A 25662-nucleotide genomic window follows, 5' to 3' on the forward strand; every position below is an offset into this window, starting at 1 on the left:
AATAAGAATAAAGCTCAAAGATCACATTTTTTGATGATTATGAAAGAAATGCAATTTGGAATATGTAAGTTGGTATTTAACTCCCTGTATCCTGCTGAATTACATCCATCCAGCACTGTAAGAACATAAAGAAGTTTTAATTGCTGTTTCTTATGTGCAGAGAGTTAAGGAACAGGTGTGCTTTTAAGTGGTGCTGGTCTGTTTTAACACATCTGCTTTTCTTACCATGCTACAATTCATCTTTCTGACCAAGCAGCTTAAATTCACTGATAAATTCTGTGAGATACAACTTACGACCCTCTTCCCATCTGTATGTGCCTAAGCAAATGCATCGTTCTCCAGAGTCCAAGGAAATTTACGGGAATTCTGAACTGATGTAGTACAGATGCTGATAGATCCACAGGGAAATGCAGACTACTAAGAATCAACTGGGGTCTATTTAGGAATGCATCTGAATTTGGCTGTTAATTGATTAATTATCTATATCCTTCCATTGTATCTGGTATTTTAAGGATTTCTAATAGAGATAAATCAGAGAATGAAAAGCAAATGTGAAGACAGTAATTAGTTGAATGTAAGTTATAAGTGACTGCAGATAGTATTGAATGTTATATTAGATGTGGAGATAGGTATATGTGTTGTTTCAACTAGTTACTATTAACAAACTTGAGTATACTGTATTTTTTTTATGCGTGCTCAGTCATAGAGCATTATCATTATCAGTAGACATTTAGATATACAAACCAGCCTGTCCCTCCATCTGTTTGCTTCAGAATACTTGGCATTTATTTTGCAATGTTGTAAAAGTAGTTACAGCTTTGCAGTTGAGAACTATGATAGCAATATCAATTTTTCATATTCAAGTTAGCTTTCAAACCAGAAGTTTGCCTTTTATTTATAACTCCTGATGCCCTGTTCTATGTGTGTGCCTGAGGTAGGGGAGTTAAGTGTGTGGAATATGGCTGGGCAATAAATAAGATTGCAAAACTCTGTCACTGGTAATAAAGCCTTTTGAGTAGTATATTAAATATAAGTATCAAGAGCATTAGATTTAAACAAACAAAAACAACAACAACAACAAAAACCACTTTGATTAAAACCAGGAATTTGCCTCTGCTTTCTGAAGTATTCTAAGGAGAATTATTTTTTGTGTGGTTTCCACTGAAAGACTGCATTGAGAAGATATGAATGTTTGAAATAAATTGTTAGCCAAGGCAATGAGAAATTGGAGAGTCTGTTTTACATCTTGTGCAGTGGAATCTTCATCCTTTAATGCTGGTGATTACGTTCAGCTGAAAATTTACCTAGTTTTCTGCTGATGGAGGGTATAAGCTGAGTATATATTAAACACTGCGGTTATTTTGTAGAATTATCCATACATTCAGAATGGCTGTTCTGGATAGGGTAACATATCACTGTTCACTGGGAGCTGGAAGTTTTTGTCTTCCTTTTCCTTCTGCTTCTCATCCACTTCCTCCACTCCCCCTCACCCCTTTCTCTCCTCTATTCCCCCACCCAACAAGGAAATTTGGTTTTGAACAGCTGTTTAGAGACCGGGGAAAATGTTACAAACGTTTGTAAGGATACCAGACAATAAATGAGAAGATAGTTTAGAGGGGAAAACAACCCTATCAATTACGCTGATTAGAATTTTAGAGAAATTCTCAGTAGGCTGTAAATTGATAAGTCCCTGGGATGAGAGAAGAGGTAGAATGAAATAATTTTCCATCTAGATGTAAAAAGGCAAAATGGCACTAAAATTTAGTTTTAACACTTAAAAATACATTCAGTAGTGATACATGGCCAAATATGTTAAATCATACATTTCAGAAAACTTATTACCATATTCCCTACAGTGTATTCAGAGTGGTGTAAAGATTCGTCATGGGCAATGTCTGCAATTCACGCAGCCTTTGCCAGTAGTAAATGCAATGTTCTGTTATGTTAAACAGCAGATGAGCACATGGAACCTAGCAGCAACTTTATTTAGTCAAAGATGCTGCAAATCAACTCGTTAGCTCAGCCAGCTGAGCATATCACTCCAGTGCTGTCCCCACACCACTCTTCTTAGACGTTGACTCAGACAAAAAGCCCATCCCGACATTTTCAAGGGTATCCAAAGAATTAACATTTGATATTTATTTTATTCATACAACTAACATCTCTGTTCAGCTATGTTTCTCTGATGCTATGAAGCCGTCACCCTCAAGGGTGAAACTTAGAAGTAAGAGATGAAACTTTTACTGCCACAGGGACAAAATTTGTTATCTAGTTACAAAAAACAGTGGAGTTACTGAGTGTGACAATAGGAATAAACTATTCCAAACTATTTAGTATTCTGGTTACTCTGTTACTTTTCTTTCACGTGAAGGTAATAATAGCAAAAAGAAAATGAGATGGCAGAAATGAGGGAAAAAGTAGAGTGAAGGTGAAGAATAAGGGGGTGGGGAAACAGAGAAATTTATCAGGAAAGAAGGAAAGAGAATGATATACTTGATAGAATGAGAAGTTAGACATCCAGCAAATTACTGTTTTCTTATTTATGTTCTGAGAAACACATACTAGGTCACGCAGCATCTGAAAACTTGTATGTGTAGATAAAAGAAGGCAGCCTAACTGCACTTTTCATAAATAGGCTGAGTCTCCTCTGCACACAGTGACATTTAATTAAGTCAGTAAGCTGAAAGTGATTTTTTTATCCTATGTTTTAGTTATAGATGAAAAAAGATTGCAGTGGGTAGTTCTGTATCCTTATCAGAGCAAAATTGCTTAAAGTAGATTAGGAATTTGCCTACTCTTGGGTCTTTAGCAATATTTTAGATACGTAGTCATTTTTAATACTCTTCTACTGAAAAATTAAAGAACCGGATTATAACCTAGTCCACATTACGTTTTAATTAAAGCTATTTGTGTTCACTGATTAAGGGCAGTGAGTGAATAATGGACGTCTCAGCTAAAATGTGGGGCCATCAGCCTGTTCTGACATGGGTTTTACTTGTGAGAACCTATTTGTGATATGTTGGTTTTGTGGTTTAGGTGGGAACTCCTGATCATGTAACAATGATCGTTTGGCACCTTCGTCAAGGGACTAATGCTAGTAAGAAATACAAGACAGTGAAAAGAACATTTTCAGCTGGTGCCACATTTCTGCACTGTTCTTTGTGACACTGCTGTCTGTCGAAGTGGTATTTATTGTAGATGTACCAAATTTTTTACATACAGAAACAATTCTGTTTTAGCAGAGAATTAGGTGCACATGCGCAACATGTTTCATAAAAGATTGTTATATCCTCTGTCCCACTGAACCACCCCAAACGAGAAACAGACTGGCACAAAATTATAGACTTCATGCTTTCTTTTAGATCTCCATAGACGTTTGCCTGCCACAATGCAATGTGAATTTTGTCTCAATTATCAGACCATGACTATTAAATAATGAGGAGATAGCAGTCTGTTCATAAAGAATACTGATTTATTTCTAAGTATCAAAAGAACCTCAGTTAAAATGAGCATGCTTTTTTCATTTGCCTACCCTAACCAGTGACTTATGGTACTGGAGCATGCTTAGAGAAAAAGAGGAAAGACAAACTTATCAACACTTTTTATTGTATGTGAGAAGTTGATCTTGCTTTCTGATCTGACGTAGTACCAGAAGACACCAGCCTTGATGGATATGTGAAGCTTGGAGAAACGAGATCTGGTAGATCACACTGTTCTTGGTTGGAGGTGTCACATACCCAACCTGCCCCTTGCAGAAGACGTTGTGAAACTGTTGTATTGAAATCTAGCAGACTCTTCTGACAGAAACCATTCAAGAGACGACCCTGACTTCATTCGTTGTGACTGATAAATTTTAAATTATATATCTTCCTTTTATCCTGAACCTTCTCTTTTAAGTTTTACTTCCTTGCATTCAAACACCAAAATCCTTCAGGAAATGCAAATGCCAAACATCCAGGCTGATCCATTTGCTAATTGCATATCTTTTCTTCTTTCCTCTACCCCTTTTCCTTTCTGAAGAAACCACTTGTTTGCTTTCTCTTTGTTTCTGAGCTGGTAGAATGCATTTAAAAATGCTTTTACTTCCCTGTCACTGCATTATACTGTTTGGAGGGGGAATCAGCTGGAATCATGGCAAAGAGAACTGCTGTTCTAGTAGTTTTATTTCGTATTCACCATACGATTCCCAGAATTGCATTGTTCCTTCCCAGAGGGGGAAGATTGGTCTCTCATGCAAATTACTGGTCCTTTTCTAGGCTTTTGTAGCCTTCCTGAAATTGTTGGAAAGGATCCTTCTTTCTGCAGAGCGAGGAGGAGGAATTGCACCAGACAGTCTGGCCCCAGTCATTTTATCCCTTTCCTGTGTCTTACAGTTTGTTTTTGGAACAGGCATCAGGCAATACCTATCCTGAGTTCCCAGGGCTTCTGCTGCTTTTGTGTATTTGGTGTGCCAAATTCAGCAGCTTTATTTGACTTAAATCGAGACTTGCATCAGTATTAGAATATACAGAATCTGGCCCACAGCCTTGTCCATATGCAGAAGTACCCTCGCTAATTTAAGCTGAATTGCTGATCAAGCATTTTTCTACTTATTTAAGGGGTGCATCACATTGGTACCAGTTTAACAAAACTAGTGTGTATACGTCATTTCAACTAATAATGTTTTGTGAGTAGACATGTCCACAGATTCAGTTTTCAGAGAGCCCTGTTAGTGTTAATGGAAGTGCGGCTGTGATCCTCAGGAATGCCTCCAAGCACTGGAAAATCTAGCAGCAACACACAGAATTTGCAGTAATAGTTACATATTTATTTTAAAAGGAGGAAAGTGACGAAGCAAACTAGAAGGGATAAGACTAGAAACAGTCTGGATAGATTGGTGCTATGATTGAAAGTATCAGGCATTAAACTACCTGTTTCATGCAAGCAAGTTAAGCAGGATAGAAATTCTAATTTAACCCCCATCTCCACAGACATCAGCACATGCATGCAGGGGATTATTACCACCATCTGTTTTATTCACAGTCATTTCCATCAGTTGTGTTATTTTTTTTTTTCTTTTACTACTGTTAAAGGACTGCTTTGAAGCTGTTGTGTTAATTGTTAACTTTGGCTGAATCTGGGTGTAGATGCCTATAGCAATGTCAGCATACTAACATCATAACCATTAGATTAATGAATGGAAGTTATTATTAGCTCTTATTGTGCTAACACACAGTACATTAATAGCTGTGCAGGTTCAATCAAATACACTGCTGACTTTGTATGATGTTATTTACCAGATCTTAGATGGACTGCTGAGCAAGATGAATGTAATCTTTCATTTTTGTCTGTGACTTATAAATAAGGTAACAAAATCATGTTTATAGAATATTTTATTATCATTCTCTACAGCAGGAGAACAGTTGTATCTGTGGACTTGAATTCATCACTAAAGTGGAATATGCATATATGAAGGATGCTGTAGCAAATGGAAGGAAAATTAACTATTGCAAATGTTATCTTTCATATAGCTTAAACCTGCACTGTGAATTATTGGAATGAATACTAAAAGGGAAAAAAAGTTTGCTTATTCCTTTATTTTTTTTTCTTTTTCTTTCACAGAACCTGAAGAAAGTGTTTGTAGAATTTAGCCATCAGGAGCTGTTTGAGTTCTATAACAAGGTCTGTAGATTTTACAATACTGTAGTTCCTTTGTAAACACCTTATGCTGCTCAGCAGGAAGTATTGCCTATATGAATTAAATCTAATGAAATTGGAAGGAAAATGGATCCAATTTTAATTAAAGCTGTTGGATTTGTTTGATCACATAAAGCATTTTCAAGAAGAGTCTGTGCTTTCAAATTTGGAATAGGCAGGTCTTGGAGTCATTGTAATCATACCTGGTGGCTAGGTCTAGAGGAGCAGCTGATGATTAACAATGAGGAGCTCTCTGGAAAGAGCATCTTTGTGTTATGTCAAAATGCCAGGCTCATAATCCAGTCAAAATGAACTCTATTATTTTTTTACCTTGTTATTATGCATTGGAAATTCACAGCAAAACATCTGTGCATGTAAAAAGGCAGTATTTAGACAACTGTTTCTTTAAAATTTGAATATTTAAACTGCATCAATGAATTCTAATAGCTTCACGTAAAAACAAATATTCATGAGTACAAAATTTTTTTATTGCTATATGAATAGATTTAGTATGCATAGTTGAAGACATTGGAATGTTGCTTTTTTTTTTCTGTTTGCATGTTTCTAAACAATATCTTATGTGAGTGGAGTTTTTTTTTTTCTTTGTGTTCCTTTAAATAGCTGGAAACTATACAAGCACAGCTGGATTCCCTTACGTGATGTTTTTGAAGACTTATTTCTCCATCACACTCCTGCCACCTCATTATTTTGAATCGAAGATAGATTGCCAAGCTGTGTTTGCTGGAGGATTCAGTGGTTTGCTTCCTGTAAAATTATATGGCTTATCTCCTTTTAGAGCAGTAACATTAACCAAGAGAAATCATTGTTAAGAGTCTGAAGATTCTAATGGACTTCCTCTTGTTTTCTGAGCAGTTGTAAAGAGTAGCTTTACTTGCAGAAAAAAAGAGAATGCTATCCTGCCTCTGTTTTTTTTTTCTTTTTAGCTATGACACTTGATTTGATATAAATTTGCATACTATTGAGAGACCAGGAATAAAATCTATTTTTTAGCATAAAAGCAATATAAAACTTTAGTAGTAACAGTAGCAAGAAAACACACAGCAAATGAAATATCTATCCTTTTGAATTGTTATTTACACAGTTAATAATGCTTATTGCAAATTTGTCAAAATAAATTCAAAATTTATAAACAGATTCTCTGACTTTTTTCTATTTTAATTTTATTTCATTATCTTTCTTATTTTTAATTAAAAACACTTTTTTCTTGTAAATAATCAACAGTGTCACTGATTTCAGTGTTTACTTTTGGCACTGAGAATAAATACAGCTTCTTAGCACTGCATGCATACCAATGAATCATAAGTAGTATGGTGTATAACTGGGGGGAGAGAGCTTGGAGTATATAACAAAGAACACTGAAGTAGTCTGACAGCCAGATTTCTGAAAGCTATTTGTTGATCCTTCCTAATGTTGTCCGCCACTGTTTTTACAGCTAACAGGAAGAAATAAAGTACAGTGACTTAAAGGCCAAGTTAGTATATTTTCACACATTAGTTCCAGATGAATGGAAGTTCATGAACAGTATGAGAAGGTAAAAGTCATCTTAGTTCTTGTTTGTTGCCAGCAATTGCCAGTCAGTTCATTGCTGCACCTTAATAATGGGCACGGTATGTGACTTCTACTCGGGGCTAACAAAAGGTGAAAGGATGTGAAAATCTTCAGTATTAGCATGTCTCCCTTTCTCCTTAAGGAATTCACTGAACAAGGCTTTTTATTTTTTCAGATGCCTAAAACAGGGATGTTTAATACCCAAGCAGCCAGTTTTCTTTTGAGAGTTGTTTGATTGTGACACTAGATATAAGTATAGCCAAAAGGTATGTTTCGAATTGCTGGGTTTTAGGTCCTCTTGTGCCATAGTTCTTTTTGTTTTTGTTTTTGTTTTGGAGGGTTGTTTTGAGCTTTTTGTGTTGCTTTATTAGGGATTGTGCTGTCAGCTCAATACAGGAGGAGTTTGGACCACTTACCTGTGCTGAGAGACATTAGAAAAGATTAAGAAGGTAAGATCAACAGCCTACATGTGAGTAAAGGGCACCAAAGAGAAAAAAAGAGATTTATCATAGTTCTTAACTGAAATACCATATGATACCATACCATAACTGGAAGGTAACACTGTTAACCTATTGGAAAGAAGAAATCACTGACCATTGCACGGTAGACTCTTACTCTGTATGCCTTATAAAGTTTGCTGCCAAAATCAAGCCTCCTATCAAGCCAGTGGCAACATGCCTTATCTTCTAAGGTTATGACACTACTACTTGCAGACGTCTCTTCCTCTGTCTCTCTATTCAGCAGCAACTTGCTGCCTTGCTCATTTTATGCAGCATTGGTCAGTGTGTATCTGCAGGTGAGCCACAACCCCACTGTATCCTCCTCAGGACTCACCTCTGCTGTACCGGCATTAGCAATGCTTCACAGTTAGCATAGGTAGGAAAATCACCTTTGCATCTAAGTCCTGGCTTCTCTGATTGTACTATGGGGCAATCAGATGTGTGCTAGGAGGCTGTTCTAGAGTGCTTTCTTCAATTGCCCTGGGATCCAGGGCTTAAGTTCTGGAAGTCATGCTTGAAGTGGAGTAAGGACTTCTCTATGTGGATGTAGGACATGCTGAGGCAGTTGTTCAAGTGTGAGAGAGGTATTATCTGTGTAAATATAGGCAGCCACTGATGAATCCTAGCGGAAGGGAGGGAAGCAGGACCAGTTGGTAGAGTGAGAAGCATTGGACAAACTGGGAGGCATATCTGAGAAGAAAATAACAAGAAGCCATAGTCGGAGTAAGAAGAAACTGGGTGTTGAGCGTGGGAAAAAGGAAGGAATGGACAGAATAATGGATATGCCAAGGGTGAAATCTGGGAGTGAGAAACCTACAAGGAAGAGAGGAGGAACACTGGAAAAGACAGCAGAAGTATATATAGAAAGAAAATGTAGGCAAAGGCAGAGAAAACATGGAGCAGGTTAGAGAGAAAAACCTTGCATAGCAGGGGAATAGGAAATAAATTGAGGGAAAAAGTAAACTGGAGTTAACTATGAAATCTATGGCCAATTTTGTAACTGTACCTAGTATTTTGAACTAATCAATAAATGTCAGGCTGTTCAAATTTGACCAAAATCAATTAAAGCATGGGGTAACAAAAAGAGAATTTTTATTCTAGAGCTAATAGAAAATATTTTAAAAGTAAAATAATTTGTAAGGGAAAAATAGAAAAAAGCAAAGCCCAAGATTATAATGTCTGTAAAATTTATTTAGAGTTCATCTTTGTTGGCAGATGGATAAAGAGATTTATGGTTCCTTAAGAACTGCTTTTTTTTGCTAAATGTACTGAATTTCTTACTGTTAGAAGCCATAATAAAAGCCACAGTACACCTAATGGTAAGAAGCACACTTGTTATCTTTTGTCAAGGAGCACTCAAAAATAGATGCCTAGATTAGAAAAACTTTTCTATATGTAATATGAAGCTTTGGGGTTGTACACTATTAAGTAATGATGGTACAACTAGTATCGTCTTAGAGAAGAGCACTGTCAGTCATTTAAGTGCTCCTGAATTAAGGACAGAAAACTGACTAATATGAGTGGACTGCAGAAAGGAAAGCTTTTATTCAGGTTCCTGCTCTCTGGTCTTGATTGGACCTGGAAAGGAAAAGGAAGATTAGTCTTGCCCTGAGAGCAGCTGCCCCTGCTTAGTTCGGATAAAGTCCCAGCAGTGTTGGAATAAGAGAAAAAACTCCGGTGCAGACTTGGGGAAGCCTAGGCAGAATGGGAGATCTGTCCTGCAGCAGGGACTGGATCCAAAGCCATACCTCAGAAGAGGTGGGAAGAAAAGCATGTTCCTAGGCAGGAGAAGGGATTTAGCTGATTTGGAACTGAATATTCTAGGTTGGAGTGGGATCACATGAAAGAAGATCACATGTGCATGCGGAAGGTTTTCAAGCTGTTGTTTATTATGCTTTTCATACTGTTAAAACACTGAAGGGGTAATTTTGAGTTTTTACTCCAGGAATAGGATATGTCCCAGGCTTTTTTCAGTTCAGGGTGCTAGAAAAACATTGGTCTGTACTACCTATTGGGCATGTTACAGAACTTAAATTATTGAGGTAATGTTGAGTAGGGATAGTTGCAGAGACTTTTTGAGCTCTAGAACAAGAAATATGAATGAATAAAAATTATTAAATCTACTTTCATGTATCTATTTTAAAAACATTTGACTCATCTTTGTTCAGATATTAAAGACAGCATTTTCCCTGACTGTACTTTTCTCAAAGATGTAACATCAAAATCTGCCTCAGATGGACCATTGGCAAAAGCAGGAAATCTTTTGTCTTCAGTTTTGGGTATAAACAATCATCAATATTATTATGACATGAAGACAGGGAGTTCTAGGCCTAAAATGAAAAACAATGTGAGGACTGCATTGAAAATACTGACCTACTGGGAAAGAACAACAATTTATACATCTCTTAGCAGAAACAATACTAATAGCGTTGTTGAATCCAAGTTGGATTATCTTCCCCAGTTCAGTCTTAGGCGTATATTTCTTTTTTCTCAAAAAAATATGAATCATCTCCAATTTTCTGCATTAAGATTGTTTAAATAAATTATTTAGGAAGATAGAAAAATGAAAGTTAACTATCTCATATTTTGACTAAACTCCAAACCTGTTTTGTTTCACTAGAGCAGGCTTTAAAATACCATTTTAACTCCTGGGTTTATTGACACATCATCTTTGAGTTCTGGCTTGCAGCTTCATTTCCCTTGCTTTACAGTATGTGATTTTAAAGACTCTGAAGTCACGTTCTTTCAAAGCATAAGGAATTTACTGAAACGTTAAATCTTAAGTTGGTCAAGGGAAAAATGTTTATTGTGATGAAAAGCTCCTCTTTACATTTTCACTGATTCCACCAGTATCAGTAACATTTCATTGCTTGGGTGTATGGACACATAGCTTCAAAGATTATGAATTCACTCGTTTCAGTAAAGAAATGACAGATCTTAATAATGCCCAGTGAATAAATCACATCATTTTGTAACCATTGTTCCCATATTCAACTAATGAACAACATTCATTGTGAGAAAGTTTGTTTTCTATGGATCAATCAAATTGCCCTTCTGAGTAACAGTGATTTCATCTAGATGGATGAACTAAGGTGCTTCTGTCTGATACGCTGTTGATGATGTCTCATAAAGATAAACTATTAAGGTGCCGTTATCTGCAAGTCTTGCGTAAAGTGATTTCTAATTTCCATAATAATGAATCAATTTTCTTGGATTTTCCCTTGGCCTTTGTAATTGTGTTGATCAGACAAAATTATATGCTGTAATTTTAACTGAATTAAAGTGTTCAGGTGATCTCTTCGTTCCTTCATTATTTTGTTTCTCAAGAGATAGGAGACAATATTGGGCTGTTACAAGTCAGATGCTGTCCAGCTGTGTTGGAGCTATACATCCGGGAAGCATTTGCCCCTCTCACTGACAAGATTAGTTACTTCTCTACTGAGACTAAAATATCTTCCATGGTTTACCAAAGTTTTCTCTATTCACTGAGAAGGGCTATATGGAGCTCTACATGTGTTGGAAGCATAACTGTCTTGAGTGGCTGCTAAATCAAATGAACACCTTGTTAGAGCAAATTCCTCTTCCAGTGGGACATTTTTTCTTTTACCTTCTTGTCATCACTGTTAACTGGACTGTCCCTATATGGTAATATACAACATATTTTCAAGGAAATTTGGAAGAATGTAATACGTGTCTTTGAGACAGACTTTGATTCACAATCCCAGGCAGCTGGCCTCTTCTGGAGAGAACTAGTTAGAGGAATGGACATGGTGGAGCCCAAGACCATCCTTTTCGAAATTCAGCTTCTGGTCATTCAGGACTAGCAAAAGGAGGAGAAGCAGCACGCATTGGTCAGTGCTAGCAAGACTCCTCGCGTCTGTGCTGTATTGGAAGGTTCATCCCTTGAGGGCTAGTAGGAAGAGACTGGTTCACAGGTGAGATGACTTTGTTTCTTCTCATTCCAATCCACAGGTTCAGTAATGGCCAACTTAAATAAATTGCATTTCACAGGCAGAGCTGAGAGTATTAGTCGTTGGCAGTGTGAGAATGCTGCACTTTTTCCATCATCACCCTGTGTGCTTTTCTGCCTTCAGACTTGTAAACAGTGTGGCTTTGGGAAAAAAAAAAAAAAAAGCAGTTTGATTAACAAAAAACAATTGTTTCTATCCTTGCAGGCAGCAGAGAATTAATCTGAGCAATGCCCAGGTGAGTGAGCAATGCCCAGGTGAGTGAGGAAGGACCATGTCACCTGCTCCACTCCTGCTCACCACTGAGCATTGAAATGCAACTGTGCAGTCAGTGAGTCTTAGTTTCAGCCTCAGACTGCCAGTTAGGTGAGCTCTGCCTCCTTCCTCAACACCAGTGAATAAGGAAAGGGTTAGAGAAGCTGACTATGCTGGGCCAGTCTGAAAATGTATCCCAGGCAGACAGTTATTAATTTAGCTCTTTGCTCCAGAAAGGATTAAAAATTCTTCATGGCAAGCTGTGCTTTTATCCTGATCTCTATGTGAGGAATAAGTCCAAGGAGTAGTGCTTTGCATCCCAGGTGAATCCTTGATGTCTCAGTCAGGAGCTACACCTTGTGATGCTGGATCTCTGCCATCTTCTCCTGTTATGATTCATAACAAATTCCTGCTATTTACAACTCATACACAGCCTGGAGATAGGCAGCACGGACACAGAGAACAAAAAGGAACCTTTCTCATCCTCTGCTTCATCTCTGCTCCCTAGAGAATCCCATCTCCTGTCTAGGGCCAGTATTGCTCCATGTGGGATGAAGCTTCAAAGGAGGTTGTCCTAGCACCCCAAGTTCGAAACTCACTTCGAGAGAGAGAAAATACCTGTATGAAAAGGGAAGAAAAATAAGTGCAGCCTTTCAAGACATGGGGATTATTAACCATTTGGCCTATTTCTTGGTCGAACCTGTTAGATGTCCAGTTCATCTTTGCAGCTAAACTCTCTATGTGAATAAAATCATACCCGTTTCCCCACATAATTCTTGTGGATGGCAACAAGCTAAAAAATCTTTAGAGCCTGAATTAGGACAACAGGAGTGAAATTCATCAGATCAATGCAGAAAAGAGAAGACCATAAACATGAGCTGATCCCTTTGGAGCTGTGTTCATTCACTGTTTCTTATAGGATAAATGGCAGTCATCCAAGTTTTTTTAAAAATTGTATACTAAGGCATAATCTAAAAAAATGAGTAATAAAGAGTCAAAAAGAAAAAATGAGTAGGTTTTTTTTTTTTTTTTTCTAAGCAAGAGAGTTCAGTACTGAAGGGAATTGCAGTGAAATGGTTCTGATTTGGGCAGCATATATTGCATGTACTCTTCACTGCAACACCCAATAACCAACTCGGCTTCCTTTGGATTTCCTTCTACAACTGAACTGTAGGCTCCCATACCCTTTCAACTATCATCCCTACATCTGCTTATCAAACGTCTGCTTGGTAGCCTACTGATGGATTTCTTCGTGTCTGCAGTCAGTAACAGAAGTACCCTGAAGCCCTTCTGCATGTCAGACCATACAAGGTCCTAAGTGACCTTGTGAACAGCTGTGCAATGATTCTCTTACTTGCTGCAATGAACAGCTCTAAACTGGGAATGCAGAAGCACCTCAGATAATTTTAATGTCTCTCTGGCTGAACAGTTGACATTTAAAAAAAAAAAAAGGGGGGGTAGTTTTAGATTACTGAATATCTTTTTCATCATTGAAATTTGTAAGTTTTGAGATCAGCCTTCCACCTGGGACCAGACAGGTTTTAAATGAATATTTAGTGAAATGGTTGATATGAAAGAGAAGCCAAAGGTGGAGTTTGCTCCAGTGCCCGGAGCAAAGTTCATGGTTTAACTGCTATGTTAGATGAATAAAATCTACCCTTGAGGTCCTTCCAGGAGGGCCTGAATATGAATGTGTAAGGGTATCTGAGCAAAAAGGTCATATCCCTATGGTATAATGATTTCAGCATGTTGCAAGAAAGGAAATTTCCTATTAATCAACCTTATTCCACTGTGCAAGGTCAGAAAGCATGAACTTGGAACCTCATTCTACATTTCATAGCTCTTCCTAAATCAAACCCAGGCTGAAGATATGACTGTGCTTCTTATTTGTCAGAGTAGCCCTTCATCATAGCCATCTTCAGTCAAGTGAGTTCAGGGGTTTCAAATCAGATAGTGCCTTCAACTGCAGTATTAGCCTACTTCTGCGTTAGCTAAAAAATAATAGTTCCTTCCTTGAAAATCCAGCCCATCAGAGCTCTGTCAGTGTCCAGATAAACTAGTGATGTCTCTTTTGTAAAGAGATACAAGAGACCTTCAAATCACCTGTACAGCAATCTGCTCTACCTCTTGAATGTCAATACGTACATTCAACAAATACCCTGTACTGGCATTGGTAAAAAGCATTTGATAATCTCCTTTGGTTTGATGGAGTCTTTCTGATGACTTGGTGACCAGGCATAGATGTAAGATTTTTTTGCATCATTCTTTGCATCATCCTTTTTCCCTTGAAATGTCCATGTTTGAAAGCTGATCTTTTTCCCAATTTGGGAACAAAGTTCTGTGGTAAATCAACTGTAACCTTTTGATAGGTATGAGCACGAGAAAGAACAGGAAAATGTGACTGTGACAACCTGCAACACTTCAAGGAACATGTTGAGTGGAGAAAAATCAGTTAGAAATTGATCTCCAAAGATGAGATTAACCAATTTGAAATTGAATATATCGTAATATGCAGGAAGAAAACATGCTTTTCTTTAATTCCAAAATAGAGATTATCACTCTGTAATGTAGGGAAATATATTGGAGACTGTCTGCTTGGGGAAGTCAACTGGGCCAGCCTTTGGAGAGCTAGTATTCCTCCAGTCCCAGTGACTGACAGGACTGTGGCTCCCCCAAAGACACAAGTTGTTATGCATAATCTCAAAAATGCACCTGCTTTCCCCTAACCTCTAGTCTTCAGGCCATCAGATTTTTATGAACATGATCTCTGAGGATTTTTCTAAAAGCCCCGTAAGAAGGATGCGTCAGACTAAATTATGAACTAGAGTTCTGGTGCTCCCTGGGGTTTCTTGAAAACCTTCTTCCAAATTTGCTGGCTTCTCCTTTGTTCTGTTGACAGTCTACCTTTTATTGCTTTTGCCCTGGCTCACTCTGCATCTTGACCTAACTATTTTTGCACGCAAACTGCCCTACAGTGTTGAGTTGTAATTAACATTTTATTGTGTTGTTTCCTTATTTGTAAGATGTACCCTCTCCATTTTTTGAGAGGATCAGAAGATAATTTTTCTGGCAAAGATTCTGAAAGGGGAGAACTGGAGTTCTCTGTTGGTGTGCACTTCCGAAGGACTCAGTAAGGATCTTAAAGCCAGTAAAACACCATTCTCAAACAGATTATAGTGTTTAAAATTGCCCTGTTCATCATGATGACATCCAGGGTCAGAACTGTTGGTATGGGGAAGTGACTAAATAAACCAGCCAAATAATAGAGAAGACCAGGCACCAGTAAAATACAGAAAAGCCTGTTCAGTAATAAAAATAGTATCTTACTATTACTATTATTATTTAATTATATATCATTTAATAATAATAATAATGATGATGATGATGATGATGATAAATAGTCAGCTTTCTAGCATGAGAAAACATTGATGAAATGTCCCTGGACATATTAAGTTCATTTCTAATCAACCTTCGCTAGAAAATTATTCCTCTTAAGAAATGGATGTTTCCCTTGTTTCTTTAAATGATCACTTACACTTTTTCTTTATAGAGGTTTCACTGTACTAGCTAGCAGAAAATAAATAAATAAATCTTTCAATTAACTGCAAATACAGCCTGTTTATTTGGGTATTAATATGCAGTAGTTTTCAGTCACTTTCAGTCATTGAAAAGCAAATACATGTGAGGTTATCCTAAAGGATGTCTCTTGAACACCGACAGGCTTGGGGCACCAACCAACCCTCTAGGAAGCCTGTTCCAGTGTCTGACCACCCTCATGGTACAGAAATGTTTCCTCATGCCCTACCTGAACCTTCCCTGGTGCAGCTGTGTGCCGTTCTCGTGTCCTCTCATCACTCACCAGGGAGCAGAGACCAGCACCTCCCACACTGCCTCCCCTCCTCAGGAAGCTGCAGGGAGCAGTGAGATTGCTTCTTGGTCACCTTTTCTTCAGAGCAGACGAGCCAAGTGTCCTCAGCCTCTCCTCACTAACCATGCCCTCCAGCCTTTTGCCAGCTTTGTTGCCCATAAGGTGCTTTGAAGGGCCTTAACATCCTTTTTGTACTGCAGAAACCAGCACTGTACACAATATTCAAGGTGAGGCCGCACCAATGCTCAGTACAGCGGGAGGATTACCTCTTTGTACCGGCTGGCTGTGCTGTGTTTAACGCACCCCACAGTGGGGTTTGCCCTCCAGGCTGCCAGGGCACGCTGCCGGCTCACGCTGAGCCTGCTGCCAGCAGCACCCCCAGGCCCCTTTCTGCAGGGCTGCTCCCCAGCCACTTGGCTCCCAGTCTGTGCCTATACCCAGTATTGCTCCGTCCCATTGCAGCACCCGGCATTTTTCCTTGTTGAACTTCATGCCATTGTTAATCGCCCAGTGCTCCACTGCTCCAGTCTGTCTGCATCCCCATGCAAGGCCTCCCGTCCCTCTGGGGAGTCAGCAGCACCTCCCTGTTTAGTGTCATCAGCAAACTTGCAAGGGATGCACTCCAGTCCTGCATCCACATTACTGGTAAAAATGTCGAACAGAACTGGCCCTAGAATTGAAGTTGAAAACATGGTGCTTAAGAAGCTGCATATATTTGAACAAGATTTTTATAAGCAGAAGAAAAAGGCTAGGTTATAACATAGGATAGCAAAAACCACTCAGAGTCTCGTCTGCAACTTCTGTGAGATTTATGATCCATAGTCCTGGCCTGGGCATTTTTGCAATGCTGAAAAAGCAAACAGAAGGTAATGGAGAACAATTATGAGTCATTCCTTTACCTCAGAGGTGATTAATGTGACACAGTCAAGTTAAATCCTCTGAAGAGACATCAGCAATGCTTTTCACTGATGTGTTTTGTAAGCATAGATTGATACTATTCCACAAGGGATTTTAATTTCCTGCTAAAAGATATGGTTCATGATCAAAACTGAGATATATGTAAATGCTAGCTGCTGAGCTTGCAAGACTGATACGTTTTTTATTAGCAAAAGATAAGAGTACAGATCATCTTCAGTTTTATGATACAAATAAGTCCATATTATCAAAAACATGTAGAACTGAAGAGAAATACTCTCATGGAATATGCTGTGAAAGATCTGATAGCAGTATAGCAGACTAACAAGTAGCCTCTGCACATATTCCAGACAGTCTGTTTATTCCAAATTTAAAACCTGAAAATATGTACTTGCTGCCTTGAATGAAACAAAGAGTGTCACTCAGAAATTTGAATGACTTAATTTTCTAGAGGGAATTTTCTAGAGCGGAGACAGTTATGAGAGAAATTCTGATATAATAGTTTTAAGGAGAATTATTGAGAAATCAGTACATTCTAGTGCTTCAGACATCACAGCTACCTTAACTGAACAATGCACTGGGATAATCCTTTTGACTGCACATTCCCTACAATAGGGCCTTCAACTTTTCAGAAAAATGTATGTTTTAATACTGGTGTTCCCATGCTGTACTACGTTTGTTTGGCTTGTAAGACAGTGAAGACTGATGCCATGCTGAAACGTTTGCCCTAAGTTATCTCCAGATGCTTACTCTTTTGTATTCACTGATTGATGGATATCAGGTTCTTCCCTAGCTGTCCTGCTTGCAATGTGAGTAATTCAAGTATTATGCAAAGTGCTTTGCTCCCTCTTGTGCATTAGGTAATACCTAGCATTCAGTGACAGAGGGCTTCACACTGTTCTGGTTCAGTATCAAAACAATCTCAGTAATGTAGGCAACAACAAGGATGAGTTGAAAAATACAAGGGTTCTTTCCAAAGCTGACAAAACTGTAAAGACCTGATATGTACACCTGGATTACCTCTTTTACTACCGTGCCGTCAAGCAGTGTAGAACCCTGGTCTGGCCCAGTCCATATTTACCTACCTACTGGTGTAGCTGTGCACGTGACAAATTTACAGGTAGTCCCTCAGTAGTTTGCCTTGACGCATATTACACTGCCAGTCCAAGAGCTCAATGTTTCATGCAGTTCATTTCCAGTTTCTAAAGGGGAGCATGTCCTTGCTCCCACACAGGAATGCTTTGCCATCGCTTCCAGCTAGCTGCCCACAACCCAGCACTTCAGTCCTTAACTCCTCCATTCAGACCTTTTATTCCAGTTTTGCATGTGCTGGGTTAGCTCAGATCTTTTATTGCCTTCCTCAGCTTTAGAAATCATTGGTTGGTGTCATCTCTTGTTAGGATGTCCGCTGAACCCAGAGATTGCTCTCATTGTTCCTCCCTCCAAAAACAAGAGCTGGTTTTGTGAGTACAGTGGATGGAAGTGTTTTGTAGGAACTACCTCAAACCTTGTCTTTACCTGCCACCAAAATGTCAAATGTGAGCTTATTCACATCCTGGTTCCTTGCTCAGGAGAGCTAAGGATTGGTCATACTAAACTCATTTTTTTCCAGTTATATTCCCTTAAAGTCCCAAACAGGTAGCGTTTTATGGTCCTGCTACTCAAAGCTTAAAGTAGATATTTTCCTTGGGGCACTGAATATCACCCAGACAGAGCCTGTTCACTCTTTACCTCCCTCCATTTCAACAATATCAGAGCTGGGTGAACTCTGGGCTATGGGCAGCCACACACACAGATGCATCCTGGTACTTTGTCTTCCTCCAGTGAGATGCATCTGTATTGAATTAACCACTGGCAGAAGAATTTAGCACATTTCTGGTCAGTTTGTTCCTATGAGAATGTTAGAAAAGCTTAGTGATCTCAGAGTTTACCTGACACTTAATGAACTGTTTTTTGGACACAGCCGTTTTGGTATTTGGAAATGGATGACTCATTCAATGACAAATTTTTCAGAGCACTTCAGTAGTTTGTTCCCCATCCGGTCAGGTCTGACTTTATCATTTTTTTCCCTCTTAGCCTGCTCTACTCTTCATAGTTAATATCCTCTTCCATATTTCTTTGTGGATTTCACTCTGTAAATGCCAGTTCCCATATTCACCATACAGATACCTGTAACAGGAAGGGTAACTACAGCTTCAAAGGGCAGTATGCTGCCCCATGCTGTGTGGTGGATGAGCTCTTTCTGGTGCTTCAGGAGCTGGTTTGGGGGTTTGGCTGCCCTGAAAAGGAGTGAGCTGAGCAAGTGGATGACATCCTACCTCCTTCCAGTATCATTCTGTCATGTAAATGGACTGCAGTACAACCCGGGCTAAAACTCTTTGTTTACCTGGTAGGTGGATTTGTTTTCAGAGGTACCATTTCTCAGATCCATCTGTGACACCTGCTAGTTCTCTGTTCCCACAAAGGGCTGCTGGCACTTCATTTCTCTCACTCAAGACATATCATTTAGTACATTCTGTATGCCAGGCCTGAGTTTATTGTATCTTCACCTTGTCTTGTTCTCACATTATTCATTTACAGAGATAGTTCTTATTTTCTATCAGAATTATTTTTCAGGAAAGCACAGTGTGACAGATTTCTGGGTATAAAAATTATAGGCTGTCCTTCTCCATGTTTTCCCAGTTATCCACTTCTGTATTGTAAATAAGCATCAACATGCTAATCAGGAGACAGTGCTTTATCTGAGGTACGCATTAATCTCAGCTCTTGGAGTTCTTTCCTTGTCTGAGGAGCAGCACAGGAGGGGGGAAGCATGCGTTTATTCACAAAACTATTTCTCCTATCTGTTGTTTTCAGCCATCTAGGCATCATAACTGGCACTTTTTAAGCATTAGTATTTATCCAACATTCATTCTTAACTTTTAATCTGATTGCTGGGAAGGTTGCTCTTGTTCTGCAAGATTGCAAGTATCAGGCATTAGACCATAGCCATTGCCCTACTACATCTCTCTTATATTGGAGTTCTATTAAAGATGAATGCCTTTAAATGTGCTGCCTACTAAAAATAAAAATACCTCTTAATTCACCTTTTCCCTGAGAGACATCTTCAGGTTATAAAAGTTATAAAATGTTATAAAGTGTTAGGTAGTTTCTCATAAAAAAAGACACCACAGGCTGCTCGAAGTCAAGTTTCAGTCTCAAAGATTTTTGATACTGTGGTGTATGAGGCATGTTTGTTCATTATTTCCCATGGCTATGTTAAGAAGGAACAAAGGGAGTCGCCAGGTGGCTGTAAGGACCTTGAGGCTCCCTGCCTGTTGCTGTCTCAGGCGGATAGTTGAGAGAACTTTGTGTAAATACTATAACTGCAAAATTTGATAACCCACCTGTCCTATCTGAAGACAAAACAGCATGACCAGCTATGGAGGGAAAACATCACGTACCAAGCGGAGGAAGACTACGGCCTTCATCCGTGCGACCACCAGAGGGACCAGAGACGACCCCCTAGCAACAGTCGACGTAGCCGCAGTAGCAGGAAGGGGGGCTACGTAACCCCGGAAGAACTCGGTGATATAAGGACTGTGAAAAGGGGGGGGTGCGCGCCGTTTGGAGGAGCATGGACTGCCAGGCCGCCCAGCGCTGTTTTGCTTGCTGATCGCTTACTCAATAAACTAATTCTTTCTGGCTAAAAGAGTAATTTATAACAGATACTCCTTGCAGGAGCCTGAAACAAAATCAAAAGATGAAGGTGAATGTAGCTCAATTTGAGCTGAACTTATAACCATGACCTAGTTACTTAGAGCTCACGAATGTATAGAAACTGGCCTTGTTGATGAAGTTGTATAGGATATGCAAGAAGCATCCATCTGGTGGGATGTTCAAGAGCGATAACTTTTATACATAAAGAGGGTTTGAAAGTACTTTGGAACAGATCTAAGTTTTTATTATTCAAGGGCAGATATTTTCTTCAGGTGATCACTTAAATAGTTTTTTACTTATTTTCTAATGATACGTATTCATAACATTAGTCCTAGGGTCCGCTGCTGATTTGGAGTTAAGCGTAGAGTTGGAGGTTGGAGGACAGAGAACTGCTTGTGAGGACCTCACCATGACTGAGGTGCTCTCAAATTATTTTTCAGGTGTTGTGCATATAAAGCGTAGAGAAAAGAATTGTAGTGTTGCAGGAGTCTGGCCATCTCTAAAATGGTGACAGAAAGCTAATAAATTGGACAGAGAATGAAACTATTACAGGATTTTACTTCCTAACTCTTTTAACATTCATTTTAAAGGCATTACGTCAGTTTAAATAGAGGTAGTACTCACTCACATCCCTTGTTGGATCAAGAAAGTCAAATGGTCAGCAGAGGAAAGAAGCAGATGAAAAATTATTTCCTACTTTGAATTCCATCAAGCTTCAACTATGGGCCTATCTTAACACATTGTAAAAACCGTTAAAGGTGGTATGTGACAGTGGTGTCTAGTCATATAAGCAAAAAAGAACAAGAGAAACTGTTCCCTGACAGTAATAAAATCCGCATGCTAGGCAATATTTGTTCTTTGATCCATAAAAGCCAGATATGCAAAGTACAGCTTCAGTGTCTGCCTCATTAGATAAAATAGAGTCTAAATTGAAAGGGAAACAAAGTGTTTGTTTGCTTTCTTGCATTTTATTTTTTAAATGTAGATATTTTTTTCAAAGGAAATTGACCTAGCAGGTTGGCTTCTGAATATTGAGCTTGATAGAAGACTAGAATAGAATAATTAATTTGGAAGGGACCTTCACAGAACATCAAGTTTAACCACCTGACCTTTTGAGGGCTAACCAAATGCTAAAGCATGTTATCGAGATCATGCTCCAAATGTCTCTTGAACACTGACAATCATGGGGCACAACCCCCCTCTCTAAGAAGCCTGTTCCTGTGTCTGATCACCTTCATGGTACAGATTTTTTTCCTAATGCCCAGTCTGAAATTTCCTAAGACTTTTGTTCTATAATCATGCCTCTTCTTGAATAGCATCTAGTGGTATTTAAAAAATAAAATAAAATAAATCAAACCTGAGAATTTACATAGTTACAATATGAATCCTAAGAGCATGACGCTTAAATTCAGTTTTGGTTCAGATTTGTTCCATTGAGTTTAGAAGGATCTATTTTTCTAGCATTGATTATGCCATTTGCATCCATTCTTATCCCAGTTAGGTGAGCTGGGTTGCTGTCACACCAGGACTTCCTGAGGAAAGGAATCCAAAGGAGAGTTCCGTGGCAAATCAAAGAGGAAAATGGGAACTCAGGCATCTCAAAGCAATGATGTGTAGAGAGTTGTGGGCTAGCTGAGATGCTGAAGTAGCTGTAAGAGCAGCCTACTACTCAGGCAGGTGTGTTTTGCTTCTCAGCAGTTATTTAGCCTAGACAGAGCAAAATAGAAACACTATTGAGGCAGGTGAAGGTAGCTCTGCATAGCGCTGCAATGGGCCATGAAGATGTGGTCCATTAATTGCACCTACTAAAACCTTTTTGTGAAATTGTTTCCTGTGCTGTGATCAGATAGTCTGTTTAGTCTTGGCAGACTGGAAGATATTGTCATTGAACCTCAAATACTGTTTTATCAAAAAGAATGGTTTATGATCACCATTTTTGGTAACCGTTGGTGACAAATGGTTCACCATTTAAAACTTAGCAAAAGTTACTTGCATTCCTCTCCTTCTCACTGCTGTCTTCATCGTCCAAGGGACATATAACCCTCCTCCAAGTATTTTTTAAAGCATTTTAAAATCATTTCCATTTCCTTTTCTTATAAAGTTCACTTAAACAGGATTCAGGGTGGAGCAGTTTTTATTTGCACTTGACTTTATCTTACCCTTCTCAGTTTATGTATGGGACTTGCCTTCCTAACTTCTGGGGTAGGATTGCTTGTACAACAGAGCAAAGCAGTCCTGATTCTGAAAGGGGCCTATGGGTACTACTGTCCTGTGAGCAATGCTGAAATAATTGTGTTTTGCACTTCAATCACTTTCTCATTTGTCACACTTCCCAAAGGAAAGTGGCAGAAGGAAGGACTCTGACTACTAAACTTCACCTGAGCGCCATTCATCAAGACAATGCTGTGCTAGGAGCTGCCACGAAGCTCACTGTTAAGGTGAGTCCTATATCCATTAATCTCTAGAACTAGCACTGTCATCATTTCTTGTCCAGATTCTACACATACAGCAAAGAAAAACTAAGGTGTATGTTGGCCATCTGCAGATGTACTTGGAGCAGAAAGCTTGAGATTTCAGACTTACACTGGCTGTGCTTGTATATCTATCTGCACGCTAGATGTGGCCCACACTGTATAGTGACTTAAAAACTGCATATCTGAAACCTTTAAGTCCGAAGAGAAATATCCAGTAGAAGTAATCAAAGGGCCCACCAGAAGTTAATTTTCAGCCTCACGGGCTGACAGAACAAGCTCTTCTACAGAAGGAAACAGAAAGGCAGTTACCTGCTTTAATTGCCTGACTTTTTATAAACTATTGTAAGGTAAGACTGCTATGTTCAGCAGATGTGATATTTGGAAGTGAAGACTCCATGCTGTGATATCTAGTTAGTCACTGTACATTTAACCAGCAATCTTTATAGAGTGCTCGCTTAAGTATTTATGCTTATCTTTAATGGGAGAAACAACAGCTCGTTTTCTTGTCGCTCTTATCTGACTGTTAGCTGTGTCTAAAACTACAGGCTGTTATGAAGACAGAAGCTAAGTTAGGAATGGAAATGAAAAAGTGCCTGAATTCTTCTTAAATGCAGTTTTTCTTCAGTCTATTAAAAAAAGAAATCAAAAACTCCAAACCTACAATTTTTCCTGGAAAGAGGCTGATGTGCATTGTCATTAATATTGCATCCCTCAGCACTGAACAGGAACACGGAGGAGGCTCATCTGTCATCTCCTTCACACATCACAGTGAAAAGATGATGTACAGCTGCCTTGGCCATCAAGGGGAAGGGATGCTCTTCATGCTGTATAAGTCATGGGCAGCTGACAAGGTTAAAAACATGGTTTCAAGTCTGCTAAATTAGATTACAGATTTGATAGTCAGTTAGTAGGTTTTAATCCAAAGCTTTAGGGGAAATTTCATGGGTAACTTTGCTATGAATGTCCTTTGGTTTTGTTACGTGGAGTGGCAACTTAAATGAGACACTACTCTGTCACTTGAGGTAATGGGCAGGTTAGGTGGAAGAATGCAATGAAGGGGTAAATACATTTTTTTGTCTGTCTTTGTTGCTGTGTTTGCATTCTGTTCTGTAAGTATTCTTTTGACCCAGTCTCAGGTGCATTTTCTTGTATAATATGAAGGTCTGAAAGTCGACTTGTACTCAGATTCCTTGCTGGAACCGGATTACCCAGGTTATTTCAGAATTTCCAGAAATTAGACGCACTCCATTTGTTTCTTTTCAGAACAGATGGTGGAGTAGAATTTGAATCACTGAAGTGATAGTGGGAGAGAAGATACAGTGGGGAAAAAAAAAGGAAGTGAAGTGAAACTTTTCACACTTTTCAGCTTTTTGCTGATTCCCAGCTTTTGTTTTTATATGAAGAGTTTAATAGATACAGCTTTCAGATTTGTCTCCATTACTTAGGTATCTATAAAATCAGACGGATAAAATCTGGAATGCTCTGCATTTTTACTAGGTACTTAATGGATACTCATAAAGCATTAGACTTTCACCTCTCTGACTTGAGTTCAAGTCTATTTTAATGGGCTGATTCCTCCTTGGTGTACGTTCTCTGAAGTGACGGTGCTAAAATAAGGATTAATTTTCCCACTCTCTAAAATGAGATGACTGTATGAATTTAGCACAGTGCCTGAAGAAGGCACATCAAAGCCACTATCACTGGCAAAACTGAAGTCCTGGGTGAGAGCTCGGTCTATTTTTAGATCATCCCTTTAAATGATTTCTGTGGAGGTGTTTTTGATTTATGCCACTGTATTGTCTGCTCTTGTGGGATCACAGACCTGGCTAACCTAGAAAAACTGCTGGCACAGAGCAGTTGTGGGTACAGACAGCTTTACTCCTGCTCCCAGGAGGAAAGGCAAAATTGAACCCTACATTCCTCTTTGCTGGGCTTAATTTCCTTTTAACAGCGGCTCTTGTACTCGATGCGGGGTGTCCCAAAAGGGTAGAGGAACATGAATTAGTGCACCTTGGGCTGTTCTGAGCTAGCAGTTCTCTCACTGACACTAACAAAAAGCCAGAAATGCCTTGCTGCAGATTAGATGGATGAAAGATTTCCCCACCCCCCCCCCCGGCCATAAAGCAGTATATGTTTTTTTTTGTTGTTGGTGGTGTGTTTTTTTTTCTTTCTTTTATTATTTCTGCTGTACTGAATTGCTCCTCTTAATGTACCATGCACGGAGGATGCAGAAGGCTGAGCACAGGGCATGTGTTCCCCGGTGCAGGAGGTTATGAGCTCAGTCATGCTGCTTTTCTATGGGCTTCTGTTAAATCTGTCACAGGTGGGCTCTGTAGTTTGGGCTGTGCCAGACTTTCGCTGCTTGCTTACTGTTTTCCTCATTTTGTGTTTTCACATCTTGCTGTGCTCTTTGCTGCTAAGTGCTAAACTCCAATACCCCGATTCCCACTAATATCACCTTGCTCCTCCAAGAGTCTCATGGAAGCCAATCGGGCTACTCATGGCATAAGCATTTGATACAAGGTTATCTGACTTTCATCCTTTGGGAGCTTTTATCTTTATGTACTTGATCTGTCTCTGCTTCCATCTGTGCTTTAAACTGTGCTTCTGGGTCACGTAAGTGGTGGTGGGGTTGTTAATTAGACTTTGGCAAACTGTTGTGTGGGGTGAGCAGTCTAAACACAGTTAAAAAAAAAAAAAAAGTCAATAAGCTCCCAGGGACAGATTCAGCAAAGTAC

General features: G+C 39.0%; 1 protein-coding gene across 3 annotated transcripts in view; it reads left to right on the forward strand.

Annotated features, from left to right (window-relative positions):
- The window catches only part of COMMD10 (COMM domain containing 10), a 120299-nt gene extending 97463 nt beyond the window's left edge, over positions 1–22836 (forward strand). For 2 of the 3 annotated variants that reach the window (XR_010827900.1, XM_066988701.1), the window contains 2 exons: positions 5602–5661; positions 6298–6831. Coding sequence is in view for 2 of the 3 variants with exons in the window: in XM_066988701.1 (XP_066844802.1) it covers positions 5602–5661; positions 6298–6336 (99 nt within the window). In the remaining variant the exon portion in view is untranslated. Of the gene's footprint in view, positions 1–5601; positions 5662–6297; positions 6832–22788 lie in introns of those variants that run through there. The other variant, XM_066988702.1, reaches the window with a different exon arrangement.
- Positions 22837–25662: the final 2826 nt, after the last annotated feature.

Source organism: Anser cygnoides, chromosome Z (genome assembly GCF_040182565.1).
Source record: "Anser cygnoides isolate HZ-2024a breed goose chromosome Z, Taihu_goose_T2T_genome, whole genome shotgun sequence".
In the NCBI taxonomy this organism is placed as follows: Eukaryota; Metazoa; Chordata; class Aves; order Anseriformes; family Anatidae; genus Anser; species Anser cygnoides.